Here is a 22,582-nt window from a genome sequence, read left to right on the forward strand (position 1 = left end):
CTACCACGTTACATAACAGTGATATATATGTGTGTGTGTGTGTGTGTGTGTGTGTCTAGGGAGAAGAAGCATAGGGGGGTGTGTGTGTGTGTGTGTCTAGGGAGAAGACCCACAGAAGTGTGTGTGTGTGTGTGTGTGTGTGTGTGTGTCTAGGGAGAAGCACAGGGGTGTGTGTGTGTGTGTGTTTGTGTGTAGGGAGAAGACGCATAGGGGTGTGTGTGTGTGTGTGTGTGTGTCTAGGGAGAAGCATAGGGGTGTGTGTGTGTGTGTGTGTCTAGGGAGAAGCATAGGGGGGTGTGTGTGTGTGTGTGTGTGTGTGTGTGTGTGTAGGGAGAAGATGCATAGGGGTGGGTGTGTGTGTGTGTAGGGAGAAGACGCATAGGACACTGTTGGTCCCATCAGTGCTGTAACCGTGAGCAGGGACACCACCTGGCTTCAGACTGTTGGGATCGACCAGCTACAACCCCAGCGATACACCGAGTACGACATTCCCTCTGTTCTGCGTAAGAATAAAGACTCTGTATTCTATAAAGAATACTAAGAAATACTCAAGCATACAACCAGGTGTACACTAACCAATTCGCTAAGTAAAGGAAACACTCCAAGGGCCCGCTGCGGGTTAAACACTGTTCACGGTCAGCCACGGCCTCCTAAGACACACGAGAGGCTCTCGGGTTTATCTGTAAAGTAAAAATCACACGCATAGCCAACGGAGCCTTGGAAATCCCGTGAATCGCCCAGAACGACAGCTTGCACGGTGCTGTAAACACAACTGCACACAAAAGCAGCTGCTCTTCTCGCGCTTTGCGCAGTCTGCTTCTCAGGTGCAGGTCAGACAGCTGCGTCGTTTAGCGACCACGTTTAACCAACCACAGAAACGAGGCATGTTTCCCGTCGGCTCCCAGCATGTACAACTCTGGTGACAATGAATAACTTCCACAAAAAAATCTGTGTCTGATATGTAACTCCACGGCCAGTACCATGGGTCTTAAAAACATTATCTAAAATACTTTTCCTCAAAAACTCCATAAGTTACAATCCTTCATTTTAGATGAAACACTCGATGAAGGTCATAAGGCTGGTATGTGGTGAATCTGGGGTGAAAACCCAGCTGTTTGACACGCCTTTCTCAGGTTTTTCCATGATGCGTGGGTGTCCTGGGAGAGGCACAAAGGACTCTTAAAAAAAAAAGGTAATAATGCTGATGGGACTTCTTCTCCAAATTTGTTTAATGTATACTTAAGAAAAATGCTACCAATATTTCTTTCCTTGCTCTTATTTTTATGGGGTAATCTGATCTTAGGAGGTGGCAACCCATCTCTGAGAACGACAGACAGTCAGCTGTATGTGAGGTCACCCGAGGCACCAACACGGGAGATGGGGGCGTGTCCTGCCCGTGGACCACGCCCCCTGCTCGCTGACTGCTGCCTACCTTCTGTACCTCTCACTGGTATGTAAACGTGTACGCGCGCCTATGTCTGTGCTTACCCCTTACTTATTAAACGTTGTCTAATGCCTCTAACGTACGGCTTCCCTTGTCTGGTTACAGAACAGAACCTTCAAATAGTGTCGGTTTTCTATGGCTCTTAGGTCGTCACACAGGGCACAGCTCGGCACTGCTGCTGGTTTTGATCCAAGGACATGCGAGTTATTGCTTGCAATTAGCTTTAAGGTATTCAAGGGTTAACTACGTTTGGGAAACGTCGCATTACACCACTGCTGCCTCCACCACCGGGAGACTAGTTTTTGTAAAGAAGACGGGGCACGTCAATCTCGCGCTCAGGACAGCTCTTTCCTGAACAACTGAATGGAGCCCACCCAGGCCCTTCCTGGGGCCGCACAGACCGACGGCCCGTGACTCCCCTCCACCCACTGGCTTCCGGACCAAAGCCCGGCCGCCTGATGCTCTCTTCCTCTTCCGTCCTCCGTGCCTCTGCTCGTTCTGTATCCTGACGTGGAAGGAAACCTTCCCAAAGTGTTTCTTCTTATTATGTACAACACAAACCTAAACGAAGCCTGCAGGTCCACAGCGAGACAGAAATCAGTTAAGCATTCTGTCTCAGGTGTCAGGGTCCTCGGAATCTCTGTGTAAGTATGTCTATGACAATAGAAACAAACAGCGTAAGACAGCATTTTGAACACAGCCTCTTACCCGCCAAACCCCAACAGCAAGAAGCACAGGAATACATCGTAAAAATCCTGCATCGGCACCAGAAACTACAGAAAGATAGCATGTCCGTGCCTCAGACTTTGAAGAATTTCTGCGACACAGAGAATAAGTGAGGGAAAGTGACAAGAAAATTACTACCGGTTTACCCCGATTCCCTTGCAAAGAGATTGAAGATGTGGGAAACCCCACTAAGGCCCCGGGTCCTGGAGGGCGGCCAGGGCTGGAAGCAACACCTGGGGGACAGGCAGAGCACCCCTCCTGCAAAGGATCAGTGACACAAAGAAAGACACGCCCGTCCAAGGAGGCCAGGGTGGTTGATTCCCGGCACAAAGGACAGTAGCAAAAAGGGGCAGATTGGGAAAGGCCACAGGACACGCCTGAAACGGACAACGGCCAAGCAAAACAGACCCCCAAAAACCGGCTCCTCCATGCTGCCTCCACCAAACAGAGAAGAAACCGGACACGGGTGAAGTTCCCCCACGGGCACCTCTTCCTCTGCGCTCCTCCTCGCCCTGTCTGTGTCTGCGACGTGCCACAGAAATTTACGTTAAAGAGGCTTCCTTCAAGTTTAAGATACGAGAAGATTTCTAGAGCAGTCAGGCAGAGTGAGCACAGATCGAGGCAGAATCCAGACACTGATCCTGGGCGAGTGACAGGCCCTGATACACTTTTATCCACTGAAGCAAGAATAAGTGGTGGGAAAAAACAGGCCCTGATCTATGAATAGATCTCACAGCATAAACTGAAAAGGATCACCGCACTCAAAGGAGAACAGACATTTGTAAATACGGAACAGGAGACAGATTTAGACACTTAGAAGCATCTGCCTTCAGAATACAATAAAATTCAAGAAAGTATAGGAAGGATGACACTTTAAGATGAAAGGCCGAGTGTCAAAAATTACATTAGCAATCTAATAACCCCATGAAGACAGTTTAAAGCAGAATCAGCTCCAGAGAAAAAAGAACAAGGGCATCCTGGGAAAGTCTCTCTGAAAACGGATGAAATGAACGATGTCAAGGTGGGATTTCAGTTCTGCGGGCAAAGGATGGTGTGGTAATATAATAAACAGTGCTGGAGTGAATGGCTGTCCATCTGGAAGAAGAAGACCCACTCCTCACATCAGACTAAATAAAGAAAGCAGACCAAATGTCCGAGAGAGTATGTGTGTAAAACAGATGAACAATACTGATTACCTTCCAGGACGCTACTCAAGGGGGAGAAGGATGAATATTTTTCTTTAACACCTCCATTTTATTACCGGTTCACCTAATATTACTTCATAATTAAGAAGAAATCCAATACAGTAAATCACCAAACAATCTACTATTTGTTTTTAAATTTCAACAAGACAGTTCTAGACTTCAAATACCATGTCCTGTACTTTCCAATACTCCAGAATCTTTAATTGAAAATTCATTTATGCAAAATTATTATATTTGCTCCTTGCCCTCGTTTTCAATAATGAAATCATTTTTTAAAAAATAACATTTGTACTTAAAAATCAACCTCCTATCTACAACTTGCATTTAAAATACCATTTGCTTCTGCCTCAATTCCAGTCATCTGACATGGCTTTAAAGTTCTGAAACTACACACCCTGGAAAATTGAGAACAAAGTGACCGGAAGGCCCTGCAGAAACGTGGCCAGTGATTAAAAATCAGGCAAAAGACTCTTCGAAATAACGACATGTTTATTTAGCACTTCATAAACGCTTACATATAAAAATACTCGACAGTCCCCAGAGAAAGATCAAAATATGTGGGGCAGAGACAGCTGTGCATTTGAAGCTGAGATTGCCTTTTTCTTGTTTGTATTTGAAAACACCCGGCAAGTGAGTTTTATATCATCCTAACGATTCTCAGTCCGAGGTAAAGATCTCCCAGTATATAAATTCCTGTCCCACTAGGATAACTCCAGCGAGTGTCAGAACTATTTTTACAGAGAGGACGTCGACCTCTCCTCTTTCTGTCACCAAGTCGAATTTTTCTAGTGACTCTGTGCTCTCTTGTTTGACACTCACAATGTTCTCCTCAGTTAAAGGGCTTTCCTGTTCCTGATTTTCCGTGGATCCCATCTTGTCTCACCTTCCTGATGACGTAGCTAATGGCCTAGAAGTTCTTCACATGAGAGCTGCAATGAGTTCTGCCTGAGGGAGGTTGCTGAACTGGACCCAGATCTTAACGAACGTACGTACTTCCAAGAGTTTCAAGTCACACTTTGAACCTTGGGTCCCTCTGAGTTATATGCTTCCGGATTGAAAAAGCCTTTAGATTTCCAGGGTGAGTTTTATTCACGAGGCTTTTGTCGTTGTTCGTTAGTTCTCAGTTCAATTCCAATTAGCATCGTCCCCACAGAAGCTTATCTGATTCAACTACATCCTTCATGATCAAGCAAACATCGATGCATATTGAACCCCAAAGAGATTTTGGAAATCAGCCCAAAACATGGTGGTGGCTTATTTCAGACAAGCTTAAGGAAGTCAGACCCCAGCTGGAAAAGGTGAAATCAAGACTGGACACAGAGGAAGCAGAACTTTCTAACTTCTTCAGAATGAGACGTCATGCAGATGGTTTCCTGTTTCACCTAAAACAGTGTTAATTCCAAGCTTATCAGACACTGTATTCAAAAGGATACATAAAAGTAAACTCCAAAAAAGTAAAGCACAGCCTGGGCTGTGTTCACTCTGCACGTGCAACGCCACGGCCCTCGCTCAGCACTCTGGCTGCATCTCAAAAATTTTTTCACGACAGACTTTGTTTTGCAGAACAACTTTATTTCATGCTCCAAACAAAAGACTGCTGAATCTTCTGTGAAGAATAAAGAAAAAAAAAAAAAAAAAAAAGAGGGAAGGATCATCTTTGTGCAGAGTTGACTCCAAAATGCAAAAAGAAAACAAAAAAAAAAGGTAAAGAGACTTGATGACAATGACTGGGCAACAGTGGCTGTTCTAAGGAGACCGTTTGGTTCTTTATCAAAAGGTTATTTCTCCTCTACACATTCCCCCTTTCACAAAGAAATGGCTGTGGTTTCCCATCATGGCAAGGGCTGGGCGGCCTCTCTTCCACCACCTGCTCTGCTATAGCTGACAGATACCATGGAGCTGGAAAATAGAAACGGGAGGCAAAGGCTGGTAAAGGTGTTACTTAACGCAACACGACCTTAGTCTACACACACAAGGACTAACGGCTGGCGCTGTCCACGGGGAAAAGCTCAGAGCAGCACGTCTGAATTTCGACTGTCCCCATCTCTTTTGGAAGTCAAAGGTCTTCAGACAGAGAAAATGCTAAAACTTCAAAATGTCGGGCTCCTCCCACTAGACCGTCACCAACAGACAAGGGTGTCGGCAGAGATGTCCAAGACCAACCAAATCAGGTCCCTGTGATTGACAGAATGGCTCGTGCTTCCCTCTACTGTCCTACAGTTAAGGCCAAAAAAAAAAAAGATTTCTTTTACTATTTCAGTATACACATTCTAAAGGCTTCCGGGAAGCTCACTCCCACTTTTCAAAGCAAATCTGTAAAGACAGGGGCCTGGGAGCAGAGAAGGAGACGTAGCTCTTTAGAATCAGAGGCTACAGCTCTAACGCCACAGATGCAAACTGAAGCTATGAAAACATAAGTCATATGAGAGTGAAAGGATTATGCTTGTTGGGATACCAGAGGACCGGTTTCTACTTCGAGGGGCAAATAAAATGCCAGAGGCCCCCAACAGTTGGAGCTTCGCATGTGAGGTTCGCTCGGAAACTGCTCAGGAATCCCCACGAGAACTGGCCCCCTCGCTGGAGGGCCGGAGATGCTGTATCGAAGCATCCGCAGGGAGCGAGCTGGACAAGTCATCTCAGTGACCCAAGAAGCTATGCCTCCAACTTCCTACTTTCCCTTTCCAGTGACAGCTCCAGACACCCAGCGAGCGGCTGTGACACATTACAGCTGTAAGAACGACACACAGGGCGCACAGGCACACAACTGACGTCAGGGCAGAATGCATGTGTGCACACACAGAGTTAAAAGCCAATTCCAGAGAGTCTGGCAGTGACCGGCCGCCATGCTGCTCAGTTCAGAGGTGACAACAAGAGAACCAGTGGTACAAGCTAAACACACTGGGAACCTTCGACGTTCTATTTCAGAAACTGATACAGTTACTTAGGCACAGACGTTCAGTGTGTTTAACTCTTTAAGAGGCTGCTTATTGGTGTCGTACGATACATACAGCAAAAATCGAACGTCACCCTGAAAACAATGGTCCACACCGTGTCAGAGTAACAGGAGGCACACAAAGGTCTCTCCCTGCTACTGTTTGAGAGGCCCATGTCATGTACATGTCACCGACAGTGTCTTCTGTTAGAAAGGCTGCATGTGGCCCAGCAAGGCATTAAGTCGAGCTGCACGTGTGTTCTCTGAAGCCCAAGGACTCAACTTTTCAGGAAAAAGTTCTCATGTTTTGACTTTGGCGAAAGTTTTAATTTCCTTGTATTTCTCTTAATGGTTCAAAACAAGACGCAGCCAGAGTTGAAAAAGTTATTCATTATCCTTCCATCCAATAATTTCTGTGTCTGGCAAAACAGATCATTTTCAGGTCCACAAAAACTACACGGGTTTGTTCAAATTTCTGGAAGAGAAAGAGGAGGTCCATGGCCCAGCTACAAGACGGAGATGCCACTGTGTAAGGGAGACCCAAGGCTTGAGCTGGGAACGTGGTACTGGGGGCACACGTGTCCCTGACTCCCCCATCAGAGAAAGGCTCCCTGACCAACCAGTCTCAGAACAGAGCTTAGGGGGAGTCTTAAAATCCGACCTACTCTTAACCCTCTCATTTTTTTTTTTTAATTTATTTATTTATTTATTTATTTATTGGCTGCTTTGGGTCTTCGTTGCTGTGCGCGGGCTTCCTCTAGTTGCGGCGAGTGGGGGCTACTCTTCGTTGCGGTGCGCGGGCTTCTCACTGCGGTGGTTTCTCTTGTTGCGGAGCACGGGCTCTACGCGTGTGGGCTTCAGTAGTTGTGGCACATGGGCTCATTAGTTGTGGCTCACGGGCTCTAGAACACAGGCTCAGTAGTTGTGGTGCACGGGCTTAGTTGCTCCGTGGCCTGTGGGATCTTCCCATACCAGGGCTCAAACCCATGTCCCCTGCATTGGCAGGCGGATTCTTAACCACTGCGCCACCAGGGAAGCCCTTACCTTCTCATTTAAGAGAGGAAGGAGCTCGGTCTGGGAAGAAAACCTTGCTAGTTGGTGGCAAAGATGAGACCAGAGCCTCATTTTCCCATGTACCTTAACATCAGTTATTCTGACTCCAAAATAAAAATACCTCTGAAAACATCACAGGATTGAAGATGGCTAATGAGCTAAGCTTTAGAATCATCTAAAACTACGTTAAGTAATGTTCCACTTTAACTATTAAACTCTTGGGAATAAACGCTAACTTGCCTTCACACCCAGGCACCCCACCTGCCTGCCTACTGGCCTGTGATCCCTTGAATGCCAGTTGATGAGAATGTGAATCAGTCCATCCAGGGTCACAATCAAGTCGCTTTTCTGATGCTCTTACTTTCTCTTGATTGTACTTGGAGGACCCCATCAGAGAATTTTCTGCAAGCTCTTTGGCTGTGGCTGAACCGGGAAGGACTTCTGAGTTCTCATCAGAAGACTGTCAAAGTCAAGAACCCAGGCAGCCAAGATGGAAACCCTCTGCAGCTCTGGGGCCTCGGAGGGTGTCAGCTGGCTGCAAGTCTGGCTCAACGTGGTAGGTTCAGGAAGAGGTGGAGCCATCTGCGAGTAACTTTCCAACAGCCAATGCTTTAGAAGGGCAGCTAGCCGGGGCAGCGGAAAATCAGACAAGAAACCACTCTGGCAATCATCTGAAGGGCAGTGACAGCCAAGAAACCCACGGACGCCTGCAGGGTTTCAGCAGCACGCCATGTTCTGAACTGCTGTCAGTTCTCGAATTTTGAAACATTTTGTGATAAGGGATTAAACTGCTGGAATTAGGAGGTAGGTTTGCAAATCACTGGAAAATCAAAAGAGAAACATACTGTGTTTGAAAAAAGAAGTGACCCTAAGTTTGAAAACGTTGGATGTAGCACATGGGGCCCTAAACTGTCAAGACGCAGGCAGATTTCCTATCGTATCAGGGTTCAAGTTGTATAATCTGACCTGTATCTTAGGATCTAAGTAAGAAATGCAGCATCCCATACAATAACTTATTTAGGGCCACCTCTTAAACTCAAGGCTTGTCTTTTATCATTTATCTGTAAATTCACATATATATGAAGCAATGCAGGTTATGACGTGGTTCCTCTTCCAAAGACACACAATAGAAAAGCAAGACACATGGACAAATATACAAAAGCAGACACCAAAGCAAACCAGAATGACCTCACAATCATTTCAATAGAGAACACTATGAAATCTAGTTTTCCTATTCTGCTTTTCCCTTAAAATTCACGTGCTTTTGGTGGCCAGAGGGTATAGGTGTGACTATAAAACTACGATCTTGATTTTTATAAACAAAGGGCCGCCAGATTGATTGAAGCAAGTTTGGTAAGAGAATCAAAAGAGAATTCTGAGCAGAAATCTACTCCTTCCACTGCTGTGAAGTTCATGATACTATATCAGACCCAGAGGCTCAGGATCCAGCCCCTGTCAACCCTGGAAAACAGGTAAAAAGGGCAAACTGTACAAATCTGCACCCAGAATGTAATAAATCTGATTTTTAAATTCTACTACATCTTATGTTGAGAGACATCCAAAAATTCAAAATAACTTCTAATAACCAAGAATCTCAACATCAAGGACATCTATTCCTGATGGGGAAAGAGACAGCACTGCATTAGCTGAAGCCTAAAATACTGTAGATAGTCTTGTTTGTAAACCATTTAAATTTTAAGCAATAACCAACTCTGGGCTCACTTTCGGAACAGTTTATTCTGAAAGCTCGCTGTTAAGAAGGGCCTGCTTGGGTAACGGACTGTAACGATCCCCTCGAGAGCATAAGGGAATCACGTATCAGCCGGACATATGTTCTCCACGCTTACCCTTTCTAATAAAATGGCTTATTTCAAGGTCTTCTGCAGGGAGCCCACGGGGGCTGCTAATACAGAAGCAGGTCCTGGGCCAGGACGGTGAGGCCTCCACCTGGTGGCCAGGCCCCAGGAAGCGGTCAGTTTCTCCCATTGGGTGAGGGTGACCGACACGAGTTGCCCGGACCAACAATGAGATGTAAGGGCATCCTCTCCTCCAAACCCAGAGGGGACGTGGCTAAAACTTTGTCCCCTCGAGTGACGAGCTTTCTCACCAGCGGGAATGGTGGTGACCGTGTTGGGTGGAATATTTCTACCATGGAGCTAGTTATGCCCTGGCCGTGGGGTTCGTTATACCCTGGCTGTGGAGTTAGTTATTCCCTGGCCGTGGGGTTCGTTATTCCCTGGCCATGGAGTTAGTTATTCCCTGGCCGTGGGTTAGTTATTCCCTGGCCGTGGGTTAGTTATTCCCTGGCCGTGGGTTAGTTATTCCCTGGCCGTGGGGTTAGTTATTCCCTGGCCGTGGGGTTAGTAATTCCCTGGCCATGGGGTTAGTTATTCCTTAGCCGTGGGGTTAGCTATTCCTTGGCCATGGGCTAGTTATTCCCTGGCCGAGGGTTAGTTATTCTCTGGCCGGGGTTACTTACTCTCTGGCCGTGGGTTAGTTATTCCCTGGCCGTGGGTTAGTTATTCCCTGGCCGTGGGGTTAGTAATTCCCTGGCGTGGGGTTAGTTATTCCCTGGCTGGGGGTTAGTTATTCTCTGGCCGGGGTTACTTATTCTCTGGCCGGGGTTAGTTATTCCCTGGCCGTGGGGTTAGTTATTCCTTAGCCGTGGGGTTAGCTATTCCTTGGCCATGGGCTAGTTATTCCCTGGCCGTGGGCTAGTTATTCCCTGGACGTGGGTTAGTTATTCCCTGGACGTGGGTTAGTTATTCCCTGGCCGGGGATGGGGGCAGAGGGACCTGGAGGGAGGGGAGGGCTCAGGACAGACACCCAGCATCACGTGCGTGGATGCCGTCGGCCCTGGCCAGGAGGGCAGGTGGGCCCGGCCCAGGGTGCGTGCGGCATGACCCACCTGCCGCGGGCCCGCGCGTCCCCCAGGGCCTTCTGCAGCCGGGCGTTCTTCTCCTCCTCCTCCAGCAGCCTCCGCTTGACAGCACGCAGCTCCTGCTGGGCCTCGCACTTGATGTCGTTAGCCACCACCACCGCTGTCTGCAGGTCAGCCTGGAAGCGCCGCCACTCCTCCGTCTCGTCCTGGAAGAGCCGCAGTCCGCGCCCGCGTCAGACCGGCCCCCAGGCAGGGGCTGCGGGGCCCCGGGCGGGTCCCCGAGCAAGGCTGGCTGTAGCAGCCTCGCCGCCGCCGGGAAAAGGCGCAGGCGGGGTTGCAGCCTCAGGTGTCGGAGTGCCTGTCCTGAAATCAAGGCTGCCTGAACTTCCCTCCCGGCCACACCGTTCATGGTTCCAGGACCCAGGCCCCGCAAACCTGCTATACGCAGCGGGCCAGGGAGTCGTCAGGGCACCTCTCAACGGCGTCCACACCCATGTTCCCGGGGACCCCTCCAGTAAAATGATGGCGGCGTCCCATCCCTGCGTGACTGCGCCTCACCTTTATCTGCTTTGTCAGCGTCTTCAGCTGCCTCTCCAGGTCTGACTTCTGTTCCTCCAGTTTCATCACGTTGCCTGGAAATGAACAGGCAGACGGAGTTGGAAAAGTCTCAAGACCCTGGGGAGAAGCTAAGCTCGGAAGCAGAGCAGACCCAGATCCTGCAAGAGGCTTTGAAGTCCACCCCTTCTGCCTGCCGGGGCCCCATCCCAGCGTCCTGAGCACGGGAGCCAGAGGCGGGGGCTCCTCCGAGAGAGGGGGGGATGATTCGGGAAAGCGGCGGCGTGAGGTTAGGGCACAGCCTCACAGAGCTCCGGGAAGAGGGCAAACAGCGGCTCACACTCACACACTTACTCTTGGCCTCCCTGGAAGTGAACGCGGCAGCCTGAACGTCCTTCATCACCGTGAGGTGGAGGGAGGGCTTTAGCGTAACAGCGGATATGGCTGGTTATTACCGTCGTGACTTTTAGGTCAGTTTCTACAGCCATGGGACTTAACTGCAGTTAAAACTCTGAATCACTTGGGAAGCTTTCCGAAAGAGCAGATGTTCAAGCCCCAGACTCTGCACAGACTCAGAATCCCCCAGGGTGACAAGGGTCTGGCGGGTGTACGTTAACAGCTCCACTGGGGACTGGACTTCCTTTCCTTAGTAAAGAACATCTTACTTGGAGGGTGTTATGCTCAGTGAAATACGTCAGAATGAGAAAAACAAATACTCTATGATCTCACTTATACGTGGAATCTAAAAGTATACAACAAACCAGGGCTTCCCTGGTGGCGCAGTGGTTGAGAGTCCGCCTGCCGATGCAGGGGACGCGGGTTCGTGCCCCGGTCCGGGAGGATCCCACATGCCGCGGAGCGGCTGGGCCCGTGAGCCATGGCCGCTGAGCCTGCGCGTCCGGAGCCTGTGCTCCGCAACGGGAGAGGCCACAGCAGTGAGAGGCCTGTGTACCGCAGGAAAAAAAAAAAAAAGAATACAACAAACCAGTAAATACAACAAAAAAGAAGCAGACTCGCAGACTCGCAGACATAGAGAACAAACTAGCAGTTACCAGTGGGGAGAGGAAAGCGGGGGCAATATAGGGGCTGGGGATTAAGAGGTACAAACTATTAGGTATAAAATCAGCTCCAAGGATATACTTTACAACACGGGAAATACAGCCAATATTTTAGAATAACTATAAATGGACTGACACTTCAAAAATTCTGAATCACTGCCTTATACACCCGTAACTTATACAATATTCTACATCAACTCTACTTCAATAAAAAAATAAAATAAAATTGAATTAGAAACTTAAAAAAAAAAATCCTCAGTCCCTCTCTCTCTCAAGTTCTCTCCACGTTGCTGTCAAGAGTCGTTCAGTTTAAATCTGATCGCGTCCGTTACACGTAGTGTCAGTTCTCCAGTGGGTCCTCATGGTCCCTCCAAAGCCGTCCTTGTCTATTAAGGACATGAACCGGAACTACCAGAAAAGCTTCAAAAAACCCACACATGGTCCGGTTCTACCCCAGCAGTTCAGGTTCACACGTGGGGCCTGAGGATTTGTGTTTGGGGTCAACGGTGCAGAAAAGGACAGCGCTCCGTAACTTCTTTTTATCTTTCTGTCCATTCCTCTGAAGGGTCTTAAGGGTGAGGAGCGGTTCATTTCGAGATGGATTTTCGTGTCCCCGCGTATCCTGGTGAAAAGACACCTATCAACACCCTAACGTCCCCAACAGACGTTAACGGCTTCTCAAAAGATGCAGGTCTGTCACTGTTCTTTTCAGTCTTGGACACATTATGACGTAACCAGAGGGAGTGGGCCTGACATGTGCTCCGGATAGTAATTACATGCTGCTTTCTTGGTGTGTCTGTGCTGACTTTTTAGGATTTGGGGACAGTATGACCGAATTCTCAACAACAATAAATCACTGAAGCAAAAACAAACAAAATGCAAACGAAACAGGTCTCCTCCTGTTTGGCCCTGTACTTGTCCGGTCCGGCGTCAGGTGTTCTGCTGTACTCTCAGGTGAGACCTCTGAGAAGAGCCTGGGTGACAGTGATGCTGAGTGTCCTGTCGTCACCCCCACATTGCACACGAAGTAGCTGTGACGCTGACCACCGGAGCGAGGCATAGACTACGCGGCCAGGTGCCACAGTCGAGGCAGGTACGTACAGTCGCCAGGCGCACGAGATCAGCTCCCGCGGCAAAGACGGGTCATGTTCCCGTAGGCCTCAGGTCCCGACGTTTTGCACATCGGGAGGGTCAAGCTTTCCGCTGCTCTGCATGGGCGCCGGCGGCAGTGGGAGCGCTGTGAGTACTGGTTTTGGGGGTTACAAGTCAGTCTGGGCGAGCAGGTGAATTCGAAAATAAGGGTTCCTCAAATAATCAGGATGGGCTGTACCCGCTGGGGGACTTTTCAGGCAACCAGCGTGCTACTGCCAGTAAGGCCGTGCCACTAAAAGCTCTGCACGCTAGTTCTTTTGTTACGAAGGGAAAACATTAGATGCGATCATTTGATAAGGCTTATTTGGACAAGGCAGGCAGTGTTTAATCTCTGACAAACATCCCTCCCTATTCAAAACAAGCAACCGGTTCACAAGTAAGGCATACAGTGGTGCCTCCTGAGTAAGAAGGGGGTAACATCTGTAAGTCACTTGATACCAACCATCCATGGGGCCCATGCTGGAATTGTTTTCTCCTGAGGCCAAGAGCACACGCCGTCCGAATCGGTCCGACCCCCTGCCCCCTACCCTTCTATCCATCAGAGCCCAATGGCAACACCTGTTGGCACCTGCCGTGTGGTCAGCAGCGGCTCACACGCGGTGCTCCTAACTCCACACACTGTCCGCCCACGATCCACAGTCTTTCTTCTGTATCACCTGCTTTGCAGCTCAGTCGAGGAGACTGACGATTCTGTCTCTTTTAACTGCCGTTCTTCCCGGGAGACCACAGCACACGCAAGGGGAAGACCTCTCACCAGCATGCTCCCCTCCCTCCTGACCCACGCGGCCCGGGGCTTGGTTCCACTTACTCTCCAGCTCACTGATGAGCTGCTTGTTGTGTAACTTGACGGCTCGATGCTGCTCCACCTGGTCCTCCAGCTCGAAGATGGTCTCCTTCATGTCTTTAATCTCCGCGTCACTCTCCGACGCTTTCTCCTGCAGCTTCAGGCTGGTTCTGCTCAGCTGTTCTGTCTGATGATCGCATATCTCCTTCAAGTAAGAATAATCCTTTTCCACCTGGAAGAAAAGGAAGGTTCCCTGCTCACCTGGACAGGAAAAAGCTGCCCGCACGTCAGCGTCAGACCCATCGATGCAATGGCAAAGGAAGCTCTGGGCACGTGTGTGTCCGGCACCGTCTCTGTATCCTGAAGCCTCGGAAACAGCCAAGGCAGCAGACGTGCAGAGGAACGTGGTGGATGTTAAGGGGCCAAACGGGGGGATTCTGGGCCCCTTCCTACAGCCTACAGAAAGCTGCATGTGCTTATTAAATACCCTTCCTTCCTGCCCCTTCTGCGGTGCTGCCCAGCCGCCTCGCGTCCGCTATGCTGCCGCGCCCCCTGCTGGGGCCCCAGGAGGCTGGCACCCCCCCACACACCCCCCAAACCTCTGTAGCTACAGTTGTTTCTTTAGAGGAACATCCATGTGACAGCAATGCCAGAAATGTGCACACGCCAGACAGGGAGAAGCGCACAACACGCCCATTTCACCTGTTCAAGTTTAATCAGTGAATGTTCTCAACACACAGAAAAGCACCAAAGGTGACGGTAACCAGGCACCAAAACAGATGAACCCATGGTTAAATGTTGCCACGTCTGCGAAATCTTTAACGTTTGTTAAAGCCTCAACCTTCCTTCCCACACCAGAGAGTGTCCAAAAATTGTCATGTGGTTTTTCCTCGAATGGTTTTTCAGATTTACTATATGTGGACGTGCCCAAGATAATACACAGTATTGTTCTGGATGTCTTTAAAGTTTTACACAAATCATATTACACTGTATGAAGCTTCTGCAGCGCACTGTACTATACTGTGTTGTATCCTACGGTAAGATGCTCTTGTCCGGTATTATACTGTGTCCTGTTATATGCTATGCTGATTACACTTCTGTAACTTGTTTTCAACTAGGTTTTTGAGGTGTATTCATGATGATACACATTGCTCTGGCCAGTAGTCTTTTTTTTTTTTTTTAAGGAAAGCTTTATTCTTTTTTTTTTTTGGCCGTGCCACAAGGCTTGTGGGATCTTAGTTCCCCGACCAGGGATTGAACCCGGGCCCCTCGGCCATGAAAGTGCCAAGTGCTAACCACTGGACCGCCAGGGGATTCCCTAAGTCACTACTTTAGATGCTGCATTGTGTTCTATTGTCTGAATACACTAATCATTTTATTATTATGAACTATACCCTGTTTCTGTAGTTCTCTGTTATTAAATAACTATATATTTGGTAACATAAGCTTGATACCTAACACATTTCTTACTAGATTTGGGAGAGGGGGTCTCCATATATGATACAATTTTTTTCCAATTGCATTTAATGTACAACACGTGTAGGCCGTAAGCTCTGTGGGGACAGAGCCCATCTGCAGTCTTCCCCTGTGTATCTATCCCTGGTGCCAACACCGCCAGACCCATAGGAGGCATCTAACGAGTAGCTGATGAATGAATAAACAAACACTGGAGGGCAGTATTGCACTGGCTTTCAACTGGGAGGTTGTGACAAAGGATAACTAAGGAAGGAAGGGAAGAAGGGAGGAGCAGAGAGACAGAGCGAGGAAGAGAGCGAGGGGGGGGGGGAGAGAAGGAGAGAAAGAGAGATAGAGCGAGCGCCGGTGTGGGCAAGGTAAGGGGGAGAGTGATGGTGAGAAAGGGTGGCTCTGGAGGGCCATGCCCATTGCTGCAGGGGGGTCAGGAGCCTGAAGGCTGCTGCGTGACATCCAAGGAGCGGAGGCTGCAGGCCCAGAGCCGGACTGCAGAGTTTAAATCCCAGTTCTGCCAGACCAAGTCCTGTATCCTTCCAGCTCCCTGCCTCAGTTTCCTCATCTGAACAATTAAATGAAACAGTGCGCTTCACGAGTTTATCACAGTGCCTGGCACATGGTAGGCATGCGAAGGAAACTAGTATTTCTCTCTGTCTTCGTGTATGCACATTAAATGATAATACAGGTCCAAGAAAATTACAACACATGGAAAAGGCCAGAAGTCTTACGTTCTATGATAGCTACTTTAATAAACAGAAGGCAACTCCTAAAGAGAAAGAACCACTACACCTTGGCTACTAGAAGGCTGACGTCTGGCAGCCTTTAAAAAGCAGCCACAGGGCTCCCCTGGTGGTGCAGTGGTTGAGAGTCCGCCTGCCGATGCAGGGGACGCAGGTTCGTGCTCCGGTCCGGGAAGATCCCACGTGCCGCGGAGCGGCTGGGCCCATGAGCCATGGCCGCTGAGCCTGCGTGAACGGAGCATGTGCTCTGCAATGGGAGAGGCCACAACAGTGAGAGGGGCCCGCATACCGCAAAAAAAAAAAAAAAAACGCAGCCACGGAGGGCACCTGTGAGTCTTGCATCCCGAGTCAGACCTGGCTTTTCTTCTGCAGAGTGACCAGGCTCCACATCATGGAACCCTCAGGCTGAGGGCTGCTCCCCTGGGGTCTAGAAACACGCCCATTACTTGGCTGGGACTAAAACGGGAGGATGTGACCAGGTGAGGCAAGGCCAAGGGCCTGAGGAGGTCTCTGCGTGCAGCAGAGGCTGCCGGCCTCTCAGCGGCTCTGGCCTCCCGTTACGTCCTCCGTGTTGGGGTCATGAGCACAGGCACTAGTGTAAGCTCAGCGGTGGGGAGGGGCCCCTGTGATGTGTGCCGAGTACAGCTGAGGCCAGCCAACCCATACGCCAGTGAGTGCACTCTTCCAAATTACACACATCGCTCTTCCTTCTTGATTTGGGGATAATTCTCTCAAGTTTAGCCATGTATTCTGGAAAGCTCTTTTATTTAAAAGAAGAAGAAAAAGAAAAACCCTAAGTAGCTTCACAACTCTTCCCCCAGGGGCTGGGTAGTAACAGGGAGGTACTGTTATATTCCTCTCACAGAGTAAACTAATGGAGAGAAAAATTCAATCATCTGAAAAGAACAGTCTGTTCAGCCGCTCAGACCAGCAGCCTGCCCCTGACGACTGTCGGGTTCCAGCTGCCCCCGCACCCAGCCAGTTCCCCTGAGCCCAGCTCCTCTAGTCCAAGAACCGTACTCGGCGCTCACACACCCGGTGACGTGGTTTCTGTCCAACGCTTCCCTTTAAAGTGAGAAATTACTCACGTGTTCCAAGCACCTCTCCTCTTCAGAAGCCAACTTTCTCTAGAAATGGGCCGTGCAGAACTGCACCACAAATATGTCAGATGAATTCCCTGGGAGCCCAGGAAAGGTGGCGCTTAAAGCCATCCCTGCTGCTCTGACAACCAGCAAAGGCAGGTGGCAGCAGAGACCACTCAAGAGGGACTGTCTTGCGGGGCTCAGCCTGAGCCCGACGGACGGGGCTGGGATCTCAGCAAGGCTCACCACCTTCCCTCTGGCCTGTCAGACACTGAAACTGAGGACCCGCTATTGTCAGAGGACTGTTCCCAGGGAAACTGACCCTGAGATCTCTGGGCTGTGCACAAGGAACTCACCCGGGAGCACTGTGGAGACCCACACCTGCAGGGCCGGCGGCAGGGCCGGCGGCAGAGGGGGGCAGCGGTGGAGCGGTCACAGCAGAGGCTCAGCTCCTCCCAGGGCAGTTCTGCCCCAGGACGCCCTCCAGGGCTGCCCCACGCTGAAGCAAGGGCCAAGGGCCAGGCCTTTCCCCACGCCCTCACCCCCAGTGGATGAGCCCTGGGGGCACTCACCCCGGAAGGCGGTGGCTCTCCCCACAGAGGGCGGGTTCGGGGAGGGGCTCCAGTGGGGTGCTCGGGAGAGGAAGGCTTCGGTGCTGGGGGCCCTGGGGGCGCCCCCCGTCCCCCCAGATACTACAGAGCATTCCTGGGCTGGCCACGGGGGGCACCACACACACCCCTAGATTCTTTCCCAGGGGAGTGGACAAGCGGTTGGCATGGTTTCACCACCAGGTGATCTGACCACGGCGGGAGAGGGTCGTCTACACGGGCAGAGGGTGGTGACGGCAAGTTTAGAATCCTACCCACCCTACCTGCAAGGACGTGTCCCCCCCTGACGCCACTGAGACGCTTTGCGAACCCCAGCAGAGGTAAATGCAGGGTGTTCTCCTACTCGTATTCTTCCTGTGTCTCGGATACCGGAGGAGCCAGGGGTCCTCGGGCACGAGAACGGAGGGGCCTCCTGGACTCGGGGGCATCCCCGTCCCGCCTCAGCATCTGCCCGTGGCTGGGTCAGCAGGTTCCGAGAGCAGCCGGGCTTTGCCGGCCTGGACGTCCCTTCTGGCTCCACTACTCCCACGTCCGACAGCCGTCCCTCCTCAAACCCGCTCCGTGTTCCATGACACCCCACCTTACGGTAAGCAGCACAACCACGCCGTCAGTGACACAGCCAGAGATCTGCAATGAACTGAACCCCTCCTCTCTCCTGCACACCCCCAAACGACCCGCCTGTCCATCAACTGACGAAGGGATAAACAAAACGTGGTCCGTCCGGACAACGGACTATTGCTCAGCTCTAAGCAGGAATGAAGTTCTGGCTCACGGTACGATGCGGATGAACCTCGAAAACGTTACGTCAAGGGAAAGAAGCCAGACGCAAAAGGCCACAGACTTCAACTCCATTTAGATGAAATGTCCAGATCAGACAAATCTACAGGGACAGAAAATAGAGCAGCCGTGGTTGCCAGGGGCTGCGGGGGAGGGGATACCGAGGAGGTGACTGCTCCCAGGTACAAGGTGATAAATACGCTCTAAAAGTGATGGTGGCGACGGCTGCACAACTCTGAGAATATACTAACCCCCACAGACTTGTACACTTTATATGAATTGTATCTCCATAAAGCTGGCATTAAAAAAAAAATTCTTCAGAGGCCCCCACTGGCTTGAGGGTACAGTTCAAAGCTCTCGACTGGGTCTCCTCCAGGCCCACCGCAGGTGGCCACCGTGCACTCAGCGACTGCAAACCACTTCCTTGATCCGCGGCCGAGAACTTGCTGTTCTCTTCCTGCGGCATTCCCGCTGTCCCCGCCCCACCGACACACCTGGGTAACCCTGACTCCCCTCAAGATTCAGGTTATAAATCAAACAGGAGGACGTGTCTTGATGACTCAGCTTTTCGCTGAGAACTTCTCTACTGTGTTTACACGTAAGAAAATGTTTCCTGGTTCATCGAGACCCAACCGGTTGCTTTCTTCAAACCAAAGGGCTTTGGCCCCCGTAAGACTACACTGTATTTGAGCCCTTAAGGTCTGCTTTCGATGGTTCTCTCTCTCTCCTCTTTACTGTCACGTAACCAGGAAGCAGCGTAAGTCAGGGATGAAGACTAAGAGCTCGGGGGTCAGACCCGACTTTGAATCCTGGCCTTCATCAGTTAATTAATTAAGCCTCGTAACTTCATCATTCTCTGCCTCAGTTTCCTCAACGGAAAAAAAAAAAGATAATGACAGTACCTACAGCCTAAAACTACGACGATTAAGTGAGATTAAATGACCTAAAGGCCCTAAGAGTGCCTACTAAAACGGAAGCTGTTATTAAAATGCGACAAACTTTTATTTTTTAACATACTCATATAAAATTCTAGCAGCCTCGCTCTCCTAATTCTGTTGCGAGTTTCTCTGACATTCACTCCTTCATTCATTTACTCACTCACTCAACAAGCATTTACCGGGTGCTTAATACACAGAAGTCACATGTCACGACTGTACATAGTATGACGGCTTGAGTAACTGTACCATGAGCGTGTGTTATTTTGTTGTGTTTGTTTTACATCGAACTTGGTTATTCCAAAACTCCTTCTGCTGACTCTTGGCCCTGTTCTGAGCAGACACCGCTGATGGAGAGCCGGGTCTCATTCACTCTGGCCTACGTTTGCACTATTTTTTTACAGTGCTACTCTGCACGGGACAGGGAATAGACAGGCTAACTCAGTCTGCACTTTTGTTCTGGAAAAAGAAAAATGGCGACGGAAAACTCAAGGAAGAGGGTAAAAAATCTGTATTTCACCGGGGAACCCTCGAGGAGACCTTCCGAAGCCAGGGCTGTGATGCTCCCCGAGGTGTTTCCCAAGATCTCACCGGGGAGGTGAGCGCTGGGGTGGCCAGAGGCTTCAGAGACCAGTCCTGCGGTCACGTTAAAGAAGAGAATGGCGCTCAGGCCCAACTCAGCACCACCGAGGTGCCCGGGGCGGGCAAGAGGCCCCATCTCATTCGGGACATGATCACCTGGGTCCACAAGCCCACAGCCCCCCAGAGCTGAGGGTCTCCCTAAAGAAGGGACACTGCAGTTGAGACCTAAAGCTTAAGACAGAACCTGCGGGGGGAGGAAGGGGGCAGCCACACCTGAGGGCGAGAACTGCGCCCGGCGGGGGTGGGGGTGGTGGGAGGGCAGTGAAGGGGCCGAGGCTGGAGGGGGAAGCAGACAAGCAGACGGGTGGGGAAGTGACCACGCGGAGTCCTGCTGGCTGTGGCAACGGCTCACCTACCCAGGGGCCACTCCCCCTTCTTTTCTTACTTAGAACGCCCATTTATTCAGGAATCAGGCTGTGATCCTGTGATTTCAGGGAAGGTGACCAAGGGAGGGTGTGTGACCCAGTTCTGACCAAGTATAAAGGGAGGGCTGCTGAGGGGCTCCCAGGGAAAGTTCTTCCCACGGGACTGAGAGCCTCCTGCCTGCAGGGACCGTGGGGACCAGACGCTGAAGAGGTCGCGCTCACCTGCACCCCAGGCAGGAGGGCTGAGAGGGTCACGGAGCCGCCAGCCTGGAGCCGTGACGCTACCCCGCCTGGATCCCAGGCTCTGGGTTACGGAGTGCAGTGCGCACCTGCCGGCTCGGGCACCGACACCAGGGGTCTGTTTCTCACGGTCCAAAGCGTCACCTGGGTATCCTCACGGACCACCTGCTATTTAAGGCAGGGTCCAGGTCCCTCCAGTCCTGGCAGGGTCCTATTCTCAGTCACGGAGACAGGATCATCCAGTTGGCCATGCCGTCCTCTCGAATTCTGCTTTTGCCGTTTGTGGCCAGTAGCTACCCTAATTATTCTGCCTTGGTGACCAACGCTGGTCGCACGATCATCATGTCACCTCTAGTTTTCCCCGACCATTCACAGCAAGTGTTTCTTTACAATCCCCTTATTCCTCGGGACAAAACACCTGAGTTTTTGCAGAAAGAACTGAATTTCAAAGGATACCACCTATAAGCTTTCAACCTCAGGAGGGGAAAAACATCAGTGTTTTCTCTGAAAATGTCTAGGTTCCAAGCCTTATAAATTCTCTGGCTTGACATCAAGATCCCAAATGAATGAAAACTTGAAAGTCAAAAAAATGTAAACCTGGGTTGCATTATAGTCTGGAAACAATGATGTGGTCCAACTCCACGTCCCTGGCTGGCTGGGGCAGGCACTTGTGCGATCGCAGGAGGCCGAGACCTCAGGATTCTGTGGAAATCAGCCCCTCCCTCAAAGCTGTGCAGAGGTAGGTTACATACTCACACAGAAAGCTGCCAGCAAAGTTATATAATGGATGTCAAAGAAGCTCAAAGAATGAAGACATTAGCTGAAGACAAAGAAATGAGAGGAAGAGAAAGCCTACAAAACATTCACACCATTAACAAACACACCCGCCAACTGTCCACTCACTGTATGAGGAACTGACACACACGCACACCACCCCCTCGCCCCGTACCAGAAAAAAGTACTTTTTAAGGCCTCTCCGAGGCTCTTCTAACAGTATCTGAGTCACTTAAGTAACGTATCTAAACTGGAGACTTCTCCAGATTTACTATATCTAAAAGGTCACAGGATGGTTTGGCATTGCCTTTCCTCTCTGTAAATAGGTTATTTTGTTCTTTTCTCGTAATATTCACCTTCTGCCAAGAATCAGGTGGACGGATGCAGGGCTCAAGGGCAAGAGCTGTTCAGCACCACGCAGTCTGCTTGGTGACAAAGAGGACAGCCACCCTGGCCTCTGCTTAAGGAGGTTACGTTTGAAAGTTCTATGCAAAGTGTCCAGTGAAGCAGTTGAGAACTGGAGACTTAGAATTTACCCAGGAATGCAAAAGTGGCTTAACGTCAGACTGCCTTAGAAAGTCTGTTACCCTAATCTACCTCATTCACACATTAAAGGAGAAAACTCATTATGATTATAAAAACTATAAGATTTTAGTAGATGTACAAGATCTACTGCATAGATCTTACAGATGTCTAAGGTCTACAGCAAATATAGAAAAATTCAATCCCCATCCTTTTTTTAAAAACAAGCAATGAAGTTAAAACACTAATTCTTCGCAAAATACTTGCATAACTCAATAAAAGGTATACAGCCAATGCCTACCATGGACATCCTTCATGATGAAATGCTGAAAGCACTCCCTTTAAATCAGGAACAAGGCCAGGATCCCTCTACCATCACGCTTCTACTGTACACTTGGAAGGGGCCCATGGTCACCAAATTAACCATCAGCTGAGTCAGGAGGACCCAAGCGTTCTAGCTGGTCCAGCATTTATATCCTCATTAGAGTTTTGTGCTAAAAGTGCTCTGGTTTCCTTTGGGCAAGAATCCCTACGTCTTACCATCTAAATTCACGGTTGCTGGTGGGTCAGTTGATATGCTTCGGTGGGGCTACAATAAGCTATTAGGCTAGGAGATCTGGGTTTTACTTTCCTACGT

General features: G+C 49.9%; 1 protein-coding gene across 1 annotated transcript in view; it reads right to left on the bottom strand.

Moving 5' to 3' along the window:
- Positions 1-22,582, bottom strand: part of SPECC1 (sperm antigen with calponin homology and coiled-coil domains 1) — a 245,943-nt gene that overhangs the window by 65,810 nt on the left and 157,551 nt on the right. The window contains 3 exon segments of the mRNA XM_030861333.2: positions 10,269-10,447; positions 10,800-10,873; positions 13,815-14,022. Of these exon segments, the coding sequence (XP_030717193.2) occupies positions 10,269-10,447; positions 10,800-10,873; positions 13,815-14,022 (461 nt within the window).

This window comes from Globicephala melas, chromosome 20 (genome assembly GCF_963455315.2).
Source record: "Globicephala melas chromosome 20, mGloMel1.2, whole genome shotgun sequence".
Classification (NCBI taxonomy): domain Eukaryota; kingdom Metazoa; phylum Chordata; class Mammalia; order Artiodactyla; family Delphinidae; genus Globicephala; species Globicephala melas.